This window comes from Nerophis ophidion, linkage group LG20, assembly GCF_033978795.1.
Source record: "Nerophis ophidion isolate RoL-2023_Sa linkage group LG20, RoL_Noph_v1.0, whole genome shotgun sequence".
Classification (NCBI taxonomy): Eukaryota; Metazoa; Chordata; class Actinopteri; order Syngnathiformes; family Syngnathidae; genus Nerophis; species Nerophis ophidion.
In genome coordinates, this window is record NC_084630.1 from 38229808 (window position 1) to 38243007 (window position 13200).

At 41.0% G+C, this 13200-nt stretch overlaps 1 protein-coding gene and 2 long non-coding RNA genes across 4 annotated transcripts in view; 1 reads left to right on the forward strand and 2 right to left on the reverse strand.

Moving 5' to 3' along the window:
* LOC133539118 (uncharacterized) overlaps positions 1-1342 on the reverse strand; it is a 76599-nt gene extending 75257 nt beyond the window's left edge. Inside the window, exon 1 of the long non-coding RNA XR_009803191.1 lies at positions 672-1342. This is a non-coding gene — a long non-coding RNA (uncharacterized LOC133539118). The remainder of the gene's footprint in view (positions 1-671) is intronic.
* The window catches only part of LOC133539116 (uncharacterized), a 1110877-nt gene that overhangs the window by 1024091 nt on the left and 73586 nt on the right, over positions 1-13200 (reverse strand). The window lies entirely within an intron of this gene.
* Positions 659-4828, forward strand: lsm6 (LSM6 homolog, U6 small nuclear RNA and mRNA degradation associated). Of its 2 annotated transcripts, none has more exons than XM_061881204.1 (4): positions 659-787; positions 3433-3545; positions 3618-3731; positions 4655-4828. In XM_061881204.1, the coding sequence occupies exons 2-4, from the start codon at positions 3452-3454 to the stop codon at positions 4687-4689; spliced, it is 243 nt and encodes an 80-aa protein (XP_061737188.1). In that variant the 5' UTR covers positions 659-787; positions 3433-3451; the 3' UTR covers positions 4690-4828. The 2 variants fall into 2 exon arrangements, with proteins under 2 accessions (XP_061737188.1, XP_061737189.1); XM_061881205.1 differs by having other exon boundaries at positions 664-777.

Consider the following 13200-nt stretch of genomic DNA (forward strand, 5'->3'; position numbering starts at 1 on the left):
ACACTAGGGCCAATTTAGTGTTGCCAATCAACCTATCCCCAGGTGCATGTCTTTGGAAGAAATATTTCACAAATATTCTTCGTCAGAAAAACTGAAGCCAAAATGAAGAATTTAATTTATTTATTATTATTTACAATAAAAAAAATATTTACTTGAACATTGATTTAAAATGTCAGGAAAGAAGAGGAAGGAATTTAAAAGGTAAATAAGTATATGTGTTTTAAAAGCCTAAAATCATCTTTAATGTTGTATTTTTTCTGTAAAATTGTCTTTCTGAAAGTTATAAGAAGCAAAGTAAAAAAAATAAATGAATGTATTTAAACAAGTGAAGACCAAGTCTTTAAAATATATTCTTGGATTTTCAAATTCTATTTGAGTTTTGTCTCTCTTAGAATTAAAAATGTCCAGCAAAGCGAGACAAGCCTGCTTGTAAATAAATACAATTTAAAAAATAGAGGCAGCTCACTGGTAAGTGCTGCTATTTGAGCTATTTTTAGAACAGGCCAGCGGGCGACTCATCTGATCTACCATGAATTGATTAACGTAGACCCGGACTAAAACAAGTTGAAAAACTTATTAGGGTGTTGCCATTTAGTGGTCAATTTTAAGGAATATGTGCTGTACTGTGCAATCTACTAATAAATGTTTCAATCAATGTTGTCATCACTTACGTCATACTGTGGTCATTCTGCCTTGGTGTCCTTTTTGTCCGCGCTCAGCCGCCGTACTGCTTCTCTACTCCATGCTTGCCTGTGTCGTCTAGACAACATTTACAAGGTAAAACAAGGTAATGCAACTCCCTCTTCTTCACAAATAATCCACTGCAAACAACTTGCATAGTCCCGCTTGACTACATTTACTTAAACCACAAGAACCCTCCGCCGACATTTAAGTGCTGGCTTTGTGCACGCAGCTTCCTTCCGTTAGCATTAGCCGCCAGTTAGCTCACCACCACCAACGTAAGCGCTTGTTGACGACCGCAGACTTTACTCGTAACGTCTTTCATGTTGCCCAGTGAGAGATAACTAGTCAAAACATGGCAGTAAGTGAGTTCAACTTTACCGTCTAGAAGCTGGGTTTTGTTTGCCAAAATAGCGGGTGACCGGAAGTAGCTGTTAGCCTGGCTACCGGAAGTAGCAGCTACTGTATGTAGTGTGTTTTTGGTAGAATAATAGCTGCTAGATTCTTCTTTCAGCAGCTTATATGGCTGACAGACGTGTTTACACGAATAATATCAGCAGTTTTAAGCTAGAGTCCAAACATTCGCTAGTGTGGTCAGCAGAAGCAGCCGCGAGCATTGTAGTTAGCGGAAGTAGCCGCTAGCATAGACATGTTATAAGTAGACGCAGCATTGGCTGCTGTGACGCGAGAAATTGGGCCGCCATCTTGAAGTGGTGATGAGGAGCCAGTGAGCAGCCTAAACCAGGGTCACCAACGCAGTGCCCGCGGGCACCAGGTCGCCCGTAAGGACCAGATGAGTCGCCCGCTGGCCTGTTCTAAAAATAGCTCAAATAGCAGCACTTACCAGTGAGCTGCCTATATTCATTAAATTTTATTTATTTACTGGCAAGTTGGTCTCGCTTTGCTCAACATTTTTAATTCTAAGAGAGACAAAACTCAAATAGGATTTGAAAATCCCAGATAATATTTTAAAGACTTGGTCTTCACTTTTTTATATAAATTCATTTGTTTACTTTGCTTCTTATAATTTCCAGAAAGACAATTTTAGAGAAAAAAATACAACCTTAAAAATGATTTTAGGATTTTGAAACATATATACCTTTTTACCTTTTAAATTCCTTCCCAACAATTTAAATCCATGTTCAAGTATTTTTTTAAATTATTATTATTGTAAAGAATAATAAATCAACTTTAATTAAATTCTTCATTTAAGCTTCTGTTTTTTCAACGAAGAATATTTGTGAAATATTTCTTCAAACTTATGATTAAAATAAAAAAAATATATTCTGGCAAATCTAGAAAAACTGTAGAATCAAATTTAAATCTTATATTAAAGTCTTTTGAATTTATTTTAAAATTTTTGTTCTGGAAAATCTAGAAACATTAATGATTTGTCTTTGTTAGACATATAGCTTGGTACAATTTTTTATATATTCTAACAAAGTGCAGATTGGATTTTAACCTATTTAAAACATGTCATCAAAACTCAAAAATTAATCCTAATCAGGAAACATTCCTAATGATGTGCCATAAATTTTTTTATTTTTTTCAAAAAGATTCGAATTAGCTAATTTTTCTATTTATTTTTTGGTTGAATTTTGAATTTTAAAGAGTCGAAATTTAAGATAAACTATGTTTCAAAATTTTATTTTCATTTTTTTTCTGTTTTCTCCTCTTTTAAACCGTTCAACTAAGTGTTTTTTTTCATCATTTTTTCTCTACAATAAACCTTCCGTAAAAGGAAAAAAAATGTACGACGGAATGACAGACAGAAATACCCATTTTTATATATATAGATTTACTTATTAAAGGTAAATTGAGCAAATTGGCTATTTCTGGCAATTTGTGTATCAAACTGGTAGCCCTTGGCATTAATCAGTACCCAAGAAGTAGCTCTTGCTTTCAAAAAGGTTGGTGACCCCTGACCTAAACTGTCAGTGCATTTAATTCATCTTACCTCACTGAATGCCACTTAATGAATGTTTTTCTGACCAACAAGTATGTGCTCCAATCACTCTATCACAAAAAAATAAGAGTTGTAGAAATTATTGGAAACTCAATCCATATTTCGGAGGTAGTTTGAATGCCTGACTGGCGAAGGACTGACACACCCTCCACCATCCACCGCTAGCTCTCTATCGAGGTAAAGGGCATCCCTGGTTTACACTCTTTAAACACATATCAGTGATGTTAAGCTAAATAAAGAAATATATTGAGGATACTAGAAGTAGAAAAGTATCAAAGGTTGAACATAGCAATATTATCAAGTGTTGCCATTAACTCGTTCTTGCACTTACTGCACCTGACAATTAACAATACAAATGCTATTTTTAAAAATATTACCTTTTGACGTACTTTTTTAAAAAGCTTTATGTTGGCGAGTGCTAAGAGTTTTGACCCTGGAACAGATGAATTCTTACCATGCCTCATGCGAGAACATATTTTTATGGGGTTACCTCTGAGTTACGAAACCGCTTTATTATGAAGCTGGCTGTGGCGCGTCCTGACGTCACTTCCTGTGTGGGCTGCCGTCTTTCTGACGCCACTTCCTCTCCGAACTCAGTTTGTAAACGATCAATGAGTCCATACAAAGCTGGAGATTCAAGGTAGGGGGGCCTTAAACGATGGTTTAGTGTGGCTGAAATGGGGCTTAGGCAAAAATATTATTCGTTTAAGGGGTTAAACGACTTATTGTAGACTTAGCCTCAGTTAGCTTACCTATTGTTTATCGTTACTTTTTTCTGGTTACAGTTGTAAACACTCAATAAGGATGAGTCTCAGAAAGCAGACACCCAGTGATTTCCTGAAGCAGATCATCGGCCGACCGGTGGTGGTCAAGCTGAACTCCGGCGTCGATTACAGAGGTAATGTAAAGCCGCTGTTAAAATACATATGGATGACTTTTGTATTTATTAATGCATGCGACATGTGTGCAGGTGTCCTGGCCTGTCTGGATGGCTACATGAACATCGCCATAGAGCAGACAGAGGAGTATGTCAATGGACAGCTCAAGAACAAATACGGTGATGCATTTCTGCGAGGAAACAATGGTGAGAGTCTTTAGAGACAGAAATTGTGTTAAATCATTTAATAATTAATTGTCACTGATGTGGTCCTGATGGCTTCATCCGACCGGGATCTTCAGCTCTCGCTGGATCGGTTCGCAGCCGAGTGTGAAGCGACCGGAATGAGAATCAGCACCTCCAAGTCCGAGTCCATGGTTCTCGCCCGGAAAAGGGTGGAGTGCCATCTCCGGGTTGGGGAGGAGACCCTGCCCCAAGTGGAGGAGTTCAAGTACCTAGGAGTCTTGTTCATGAGTGGGGGAAGAGTGGATCGTGAGATCGACAGGCGGATCGGTGCGGCGTCTTCAGTAATGCGGACGTTGTACCGATCCGTTGTGGTGAAGAAGGAGCTGAGCCGGAAGGCAAAGCTCTCAATTTACCGGTCGATCTACGTTCCCATCCTCACCTATGGTCATGAGCTTTGGGTCATGACCGAAAGGATAAGATCACGGGTACAAGCGGCCCAAATGAGTTTTCTCCTCCGGGTGGCGGGTCTCTCCCTTAGAGATAGGGTGAGAAGTTCTGCCATCCGGGAGGAACTCAAAGTAAAGCCGCTGCTCCTCCACATCGAGAGGAGCCAGATGAGGTGGTTCGGGCATCTGGTCAGGATGCCACCCGAACGCCTCCCTAGGGAGGTGTTTAGGGCACGTCCAACCGGTAGGAGGCCACGGGGAAGACCCAGGACACGTTGGGAAGACTATGTCTCCCGGCTGGCCTGGGAACGCCTCGGGATCCCCCGGGAAGAGCTAGACGAAGTGGCTGGGGAGAGGGAAGTCTGGGTTTCCCTGCTTAGGCTGTTGCCCCCGCGACCCGACCTCGGATAAGCGGAAGATGATGGATGGATGGATGGATGGATGGATGGATGGATGCACAAACTTAACGTATGCCTTTTGTCTTTCTTATCCCCACAGTTCTCTATATTAGCACACAGAAGAGGAAAGTTTAGCCCGTTGAGGATTTTTTCCCCCCCCGGTTTTGGTTCCTGAGGGAATACTTTTGTTTGATGACGCTTCAATCCTGAAGAATATTTTGTCCTTTTTTTTGTAAAAGTGGAAATTGTTATTAAAACATCCTGAGTTTGCAAACATTGGCTTCATGAAATTACTTTTATTCAGTACAGTTGCATTTATTTAAAAAAAAAACATCCCATAGAAAATGTTAAAAATGTGAAATAATTGAACTGTGCCATCGTATAAGTATAATTTTACACAAACTGTTTTTAACTAATATTTTCAGACCCAAGTATAAAAATAAGTTAAGCACTGTGCTCACCTTTTGATGACAAGCACAAATGGATGTAAAGAAGGAAACAACTTGTCCTCATGCCTCACATCTAAATCTCACAATTATTCAAATAAGCATATATCAAGACTTAAACATTTGCAAATTCACCACATAACTTCTTTTTCCTAGATTTACAAACAACCCCCCTCTATTATCAAACTTTGGTTTACGACTTTCAGATGAAGAACCATGTCTCTTTGTATGAACGCTTCATTCATTCATGTTGTGTCTCGCTCGCTTGCAGCCATTCTGTGCGTTTTCGTATTGACAAGATCAAGGAAGCCGGTTTTGTACCAAAGCAATTTTTTGTGACGAGAACCGACTTTTTGGAAAGACATGCGAAAGTGAACTTGTATCACAGCAGAAGTGAATACTTCCTCTTCTCATATCCTCTCCTGAGCAGCACTTTTGCAGATGTTAATGTACTGTAAGTGGATTTTACTTTTTTAAATATTGTCGCATTATGGCCGTTAAAGTTAAGGATTTTAGTAATTTCTGATCGTTTGTGAGGGCACCAAAGGGAGTTCAGTTTGTGTGCCCTTGTTGTCGTTTTAGAAAGTTGATTCATCACCTCCTTATGTTTGCATGATACTGCATAGCACTTTCAGGGTTCGTCCGGGAGCTTGAAAATGTTTGGATTTTAATATTGTGTTTTCAAAGTTTGAAAAATGCTTGAATTTTGGGTGAAGTGCTTGGAAATGTTCATCATAGAAGGCGTTTACATCCTGGACAAGTCGCCACCTCATCGCAGGGCCAACACAGATAGACAGACAACATTCACACACTAGGGACCATTTAGTGTTGCCAATCAACCTATCCCCAGGTGCATGTGTTTGGAGGTGGGAGGGGCCTATCCCCAGGTGCATGTGTTTGGAGGTGGGAGGGGCCTATCCCCAGGTGCATGTGTTTGGAGGTGGGAGGAAGCCGGAGTACCCGGAGGGAACCCACGCAGTCACGGGGAGAACATGCAAACTCCACACAGAAAGATCCCGAGCCCGGGATTGAACCCAGGACCTTTGTATTGTGAGGCACATGCACTAACCCCTGCTCCACCGTGCTGCCCGAGGCTGGAAATTATTATTCATATTTACATTTTTTCTTTTGAAGAAATTTGCTTCACTTTAAACACATTTTTGCGATTTACAAACCCTGTTCAAGAACCAGTTCAGTTCATAAACCGAGGTTCCACTTTACATATTTTCCTCTTATGTGGTGGAATGACACCTTTTCTGCTACTGTATCTTGCTATGTACGGATATCAATTGAAAGTGTATTAATATCTGTAGCAATGCTTGGATTTTTCAAATTATATCCTTAGAGGTTCTTGAACATGTCAAGTCAAGCTTCTCCACAGCCAGTGGCCATTTTGCGTCGCATTAATAAAACTAAATAATTCCGAGTTGATAGCAATAAAGCCTGTTTCTACTACTGTTTTAACCACAAGGCTGAACTCGAGTCAAAGAACTTAGCCCTTGGCAGATTTTTATTTCGAAGCCGTCTTCCCCATTACATTTCAAATGTAATTTGAAATTTCAAACTATTGTCATACTTTTTAATCATTTAATTTGATACACATTTTGTGCTGAAAACGAATTCCTCGGATATAAACTGGTCAAATATGTATGTTTTTAATGCAAAATATGAAAACAAAGTTGCACATTTGATCCTTTTATGGCAGGCCTGGGCAATCATTTTGACTCCGGGGGCCACATTTAGAGAGAAAAATGTGTCTGGGGGCTGGTCATTTATTTTTAGGAACACTAATACAAAACCTCACAATAATGTCTGATTGAATGCTAAAAACCGTTATGACAGACCGCCTTAAAAAACGTAATGGAATTTAAATTTTTTTCTACGAACGATAAAACACTGAATATTGACAAAATATGAATGTCACCCCCTTTCGATCGACATATTTTACAATCAAGTGAAATGCAACAGACCGTGAAACATGAACACGAAGGGTACAAAATATATCCACCTATAATCTGATATATCACTTAGCTTTAGAACTTTGTTGTAAAAATCTCCTTCCGTTGTCTGTGGAAACGCTTTCCGCCCACACTGCTTGGTGCCTCGTCTGAGCTGCTGTGACGTGGATTACCAGTTACTAATTAGATGACCATAGTAACTAACTAGATGACCATAGTAACTAATTAGATTACCATAATAACTAACTAGATGACCATAGTAACTAATTAGATGACCATAGTAACTAATTAGATGACCATAGTAACTAATTAGATTACCATAATAACTAACTAGATGACTATAGTAACTAATTAGATGACCATAGTAACTAATTAGATGACCATAGTAACTAATTAGATGACCATAGTAACTCATTAGATTACCATAATAACTAACTAGATGACTATAGTAACTAATTAGATGACCATAGTAAATAATTAGATGACCATAGTAACTAATTAGATGACCATAGTAACTAATTAGATGACCATAGTAACTAATTAGATGACCATAGTAACTAATTAGATGCCCATAGTAACTAATTAGATTACCATAATAACTAACTAGATGACTATAGTAACTAATTAGATGACCACAGCAACTAATTAGATAACTATAGTAACTAATTAGATGACCATAGTAACTAATTAGATGACCATAGTAACTAATTACATGACCATAGTAACTAATTAGATGACCATAGTAACTAATTAGATGACCATAGTAACTAATTAGATGACCATAGTAACTAACTAGATGACCATAGTAACTAATTAGATGACCATAGTAACTAATTAGATGACCATAGTAACTAATTAGATGACCATAGTAACTAATTACATGACCATAGTAACTAATTGGATGACCATAGTAACTAATTAGATGACCATAGTAACTAATTACATGACCATAGTAACTAATTAGATGACCATAGTAACTAATTACATGACCATAGTAACTAATTAGATGACCATAGTAACTAATTAGATGACCATAATAACTAATTACATGACCATAGTAACTAATTAGATGACCATAGTAACTAATTAGATGCCCATAATAACTAATTACATGACCATAGTAACTAATTAGATGACCATAGTAACTAATTAGATGACCATAGTAACTAATTAGATGACCATAGTAACTAACTAGATGACCATAGTAACTAATTAGATGACCATAGTAACTAATTAGATAACTATAGTAACTAATTAGATGACCATAGTAACTAATTACATGACCATAGTAACTAATTAGATGACCATAGTAACTAATTAGATGACCATAGTAACTAATTACATGACCATAGTAACTAATTAGATGACCATAGTAACTAATTACATGACCATAGTAACTAATTAGATGACCATAGTAACTAATTACATGACCATAGTAACTAATTACATGACCATAGTAACTAATTACATGACCATAGTAACTAATTAGATGACCATAGTAACTAATTACATGACCATAGTAACTAATTACATGACCATAGTAACTAATTACATGACCATAGTAACTAGTATATCATGCAAAAGTGCAGATTCCAACCATTGAAAGACTTAATATAGTTGAGGACTTACGGTCATTAGAAAACATGAGTGCACATCATAATGGCAGCTACACTTTCCATCTTAAACAACTAAAACCATTATTTGGGAATGTCCGCCGAGCCAGATTCAAAATCTTAACGGGCCGCACGTGGCCCCCGGGTCTTAATTTGCCCAGGTCTGTTTTATGGTCATTGACCAGCCCTGGCGCTGGGAATACATCTGAGATAAAATGTCATATACAGCACCCTGTCATTCATTATTTGACATTTTACACGCACTCTTTCATGCAAAACGGGGACTGGACCCGAGAGATTGTGGGCCCCTACCTACGCACAGTGCGTGTTCTGCCTGTAGGGAGTGATAAAGCCACTCATTTACATGGGCGATGACATGAATCTGAACTTTTTTTTGGAATTTTGCCTATTGTTGCCAATCATTATGAAAGACATGACCACTGATGTATTTTTTAATGTATTCTAAATGTTACATAAATGCGATCCAAAGTGGGCTTACAATGGAGCCAAAGGTAGTTGTTCTAATTCTGCCTATAGGGCCCCTAAAACAGTGGTTCTCAACCTTTTTTCAGTGATGTACCCACTGTGAATATTGTTTTAATTCAAGTACCCCCTAATCAGAGCAAAGCATTTTTGGTTGAAAAAAAGAGATAAAGAAGTAAAATACAGCACTATGTCATCAGTTTCTGATTTATTAAATTGTATAACAGTGCTAAATATTGCTCATTTGTAGTGGTCTTTCTTGAACTATTTGGGAAAAAAAGATAAAAAATAACTAAAAACTTGTTGAGAAATAAACAAGTGATTCAATTATAAATAAAGATTTCTCCACATAGAAGTAATCATCAACTTAAAGTGCCCTCTTTGGGGATTGTAATAAAGATCCATCTGGATTCATCAACTTAATTCTAAACATTTCTTCACAAAAAAAGAAATCTTTAACATCAATATTTATTGAAAATGTCCACAAAAAATCTAGCTGTCAACACTGAATATTGCATTGTTGCATTTCTTTTCACAGTTTATGAACTTACATTCATATTTTGATGAAGTATTATTCAATAAATGTATTTATAAAGGATTTTTGAATTGTTGCTATTTTTAGAATATAAAAAAAAAAAATCTCATGTACCCCTTGGCATACCTTCAAGTACCCCCAGGGGTACGCGTACCCCCATTTGAGAACCACTGCCCTAGAACCTCCAAACACCTCCATTAAGATTTTATTTACATGATATAAGTATATATGTCCACATTTATAATAACATTTCATTTTTATGTATTTTGATCAGTTTAAGCATATGTGGGGCTAGTGTTGTCCCCATGCCAATATTTTGGTACAGGTACCGAAATGTATTTCGATACTTTTCTAAATAAAGATTATCACAAAAAAATGTCATTATTTGCTTTATTTTAACAAAAAATCTTGGGGTACATTACACATATGTTTCTTATTGCAATTTAGCCCTTAAATAAAATAGTGAACATACAAGACAACTTGTCTTTTAGTAGTAAGTAAACAAACAAAGATTTTTCAAATTATTTCCTTAGATGTTCTAGCTCCTCCACAGCTAGTGGTTATTTTGCGTCACATTGATAAAAATATTAAAAAGTAGCAGTAATTCTACTTTTAGTAGCAACGCTTTTGGCCCATACTTGACCAACCACGGTTGACAGAGGGGTTGGTGCAGGGGTCGGGAACCTTTTTGGCCGAGAGAGCCAGGAAAGCTAAATATTTTTAAATGTATTTCCGAGAGAGCCATGTAATATTTTTTAACACTGAATACAACTAAATGCCTGCATTTTTAAGTAAAACCAACATTTTTAGAGTATAATAAGTCTATTATTATTTTTAATAAAATTGTTATTCTGAAGCTAACCAATAATAAATAAAATACTTTTTCCTGTACCCTGAAAGACAGCTGGGATTGGCTGAGCAACCCGCAACCTTGAACAGGCGCGGTAGTAAAATGGATGGATGGATTAAAATGCATGAGAATGTTTTATATTTTGAACATTATTTTTAATACTGTGATTTCCAGCGGAATTATTCATGACCTATCGTGTCAAGCAATGTCAGCTAAGATTTATCGGAGAGCCAGATGCAGTCATCAAAAGAGCCACATCTGGCTCTACAGCCATAGGTTCCTTACCCCTGGGTTAGTGCGTCTGCCTCACAATACGAAGGTCCTGCAGTCCTGGGTTCAATCCCAGGCTCGGGATCTTTCTGTGTGGAGTTTGCATGTTCTCCCCGTGACTGTGTGGGTTCCCTATGGGTACTCCGGCTTCCTCCCACCTCCAAAGACATGCACCTGGGGATAGGCCCCTCCCACCTCCAAAGACATGCACCTGGGGATAGGCCCCTCCCACCGCCAAAGACATGCACCTGGGGATAGGCTCCTCCCACCTCCAAGGACATGCACCTGGGGATAGGCCCCTCCCACCGCCAAAGACATGCACCTGGGGATAGGCCCCTCCCACCTCCAAAGACATGCACCTGGGGATAGGCCCCTCCCACCGCCAAAGACATGCACCTGGGGATAGGCCCCTCCCACCTCCAAAGACATGCACCTGGGGATAGGGCCCTCCCACCTCCAAAGACATGCACCTGGGGATAGGCCCCTCCCACCGCCAAAGACATGCACCTGGGGATAGGCCCCTCCCACCTCCAAAGACATGCACCTGGGGATAGGCCCCTCCCACCGCCAAAGACATGCACCTGGGGATAGGCCCCTCCCACCTACAAAGACATGCACCTGGGGACAGGCCCCTCCCACCTCCACAGACATGCACCTGGGGATAGGCCCCTCCCACCGCCAAAGACATGCACCTGGGGATAGGCCCCTCCCACCTCCAAAGACATGCACCTGGGGACAGGCCCCTCCCACCTCCAAAGACATGCACCTGGGGATAGGCCCCTCCCACCGCCAAAGACATGCACCTGGGGATCTGCCCCTCCCACCTCCAAAGACATGCACCTGGGGATAGGCTCCTCCCACCTCCAAAGACACGCACCCGGGGATAGGCCCCTCCCACCTCCAAAGACATGCACCTGGGGATATGCCCCTCCCACCTCCAAAGACACGCACCCGGGGATAGGCCCCTCCCACCTCCAAAGACATGCACCTGGGGATAGGCCCCTCCCACCTCCAAAGACATGCACCTGGGGATTGGCCCCTCCCACCTCCAAAGACATGCACCTGGGGATAGGCCCCTCCCACCTCCGAAGACATGCACCTGGGGATAGGCCCCTCCCACCTCCAAAGACATGCACCTGGGGATAGGCCCCTCCCACCTCCAAAGACATGCACCTGGGGATAGGCCCCTCCCACCTCCAAAGACATGCACCTGGGGATAGGCTCCTCCCACCTCCAAAGACACGCACCCGGGGATAGGCCCCTCCCACCTCCAAAGACATGCACCTGGGGATAGGCCCCTCCCACCTCCAAAGACATGCACCTGGGGATAGGCCCCTCCCACCTCCAAAGACACGCACCCGGGGATAGGCCCCTCCCACCTCCAAAGACACGCACCCGGGGATAGGCCCCTCCCACCTCCAAGGACATGCACCTGGGGATAGGCCCCTCCCACCTCCAAAGACATGCACCTGGGGATAGGCCCCTCCCACCTCCAAAGACATGCACCTGGGGATAGGCCCCTCCCACCTCCAACGACATGCACCCGGGGATAGGCCCCTCCCACCTCCAAAGACATGCACCTGGGGATAGGCCCCTCCCACCTCCAAAGACACGCACCTGGGGATAGGCCCCTCCCACCTCCAAAGACATGCACCTGGGGATAGGCCCCTCCCACCTCCAAAGACATGCACCTGGGGATAGGCCCCTCCCACCTCCAAAGACATGCACCTGGGGATAGGCCCCTCCCACCTCCAAAGACATGCACCTGGGGATAGGCCCCTCCCACCTCCAAAGACATGCACCTGGGGATAGGCCCCTCCCACCTCCAAAGACACGCACCCGGGGATAGGCCCCTCCCACCTCCAAAGACACGCACCTGGGGATAGGTTGATTGGCAACACTAAATGGTCCCTAGTGTGTGAATGTTGTCTGTCTATCTGTGTTGGCCCTGCGATAAGGTGGCGACTTGTCCAGGGTGTGCCCCGCCTTCCGCCCGAATGCAGCTGAGTTACAATGTATGGATGGATTAATAAAACTAAATAATTCCGAGTTGATAGCAATAAAGCCAGTTTCTACTAGTGTTTTAACCACGAGGCTTCAAAGAGATAATATTGTGCGCGCGCATGAATTCATAATTGATCTTGATAACAACTTGCTCGCACGGAGAGAAACTCATTACTGGATGACCTTTAGTGTGGCGCTCATTTCATAGCGACGGCCGCAGAAAACCTAGCAGCAGTCTATCCACATTTTTACCATCAGATAAGATTCCAAGGCTTCCATTTCAGACAAACAGCAGCAGCAACAGTAGATGTTGTAATGTAACAACAATGTGTGCGTCACCTTCATGCTTAAAGGCCTACTGAAATCCACTACTAGCGACCACGTAGTCTGATAGTTTATATATCAATGATGAAATATTAACATTGCAACACATGCCAATACGGCCTTTTTAGTTTACTAAATTGCAATTTTAAATTTCCCGTGAATT

Coding starts and splice junctions, on each gene's coding strand:
- lsm6 (XM_061881204.1), top strand. CDS start 3,452: ATGAGTCTCAGAAAGCAGACACCCAGTGATTTCCTGAAGCAGATCATC. Junction 3,546..3,617: donor CTCCGGCGTCGATTACAGAG/GTAATGTAAAGC, acceptor ACATGTGTGCAG/GTGTCCTGGCCTGTCTGGAT. Junction 3,732..4,654: donor ATTTCTGCGAGGAAACAATG/GTGAGAGTCTTT, acceptor TTATCCCCACAG/TTCTCTATATTAGCACACAG.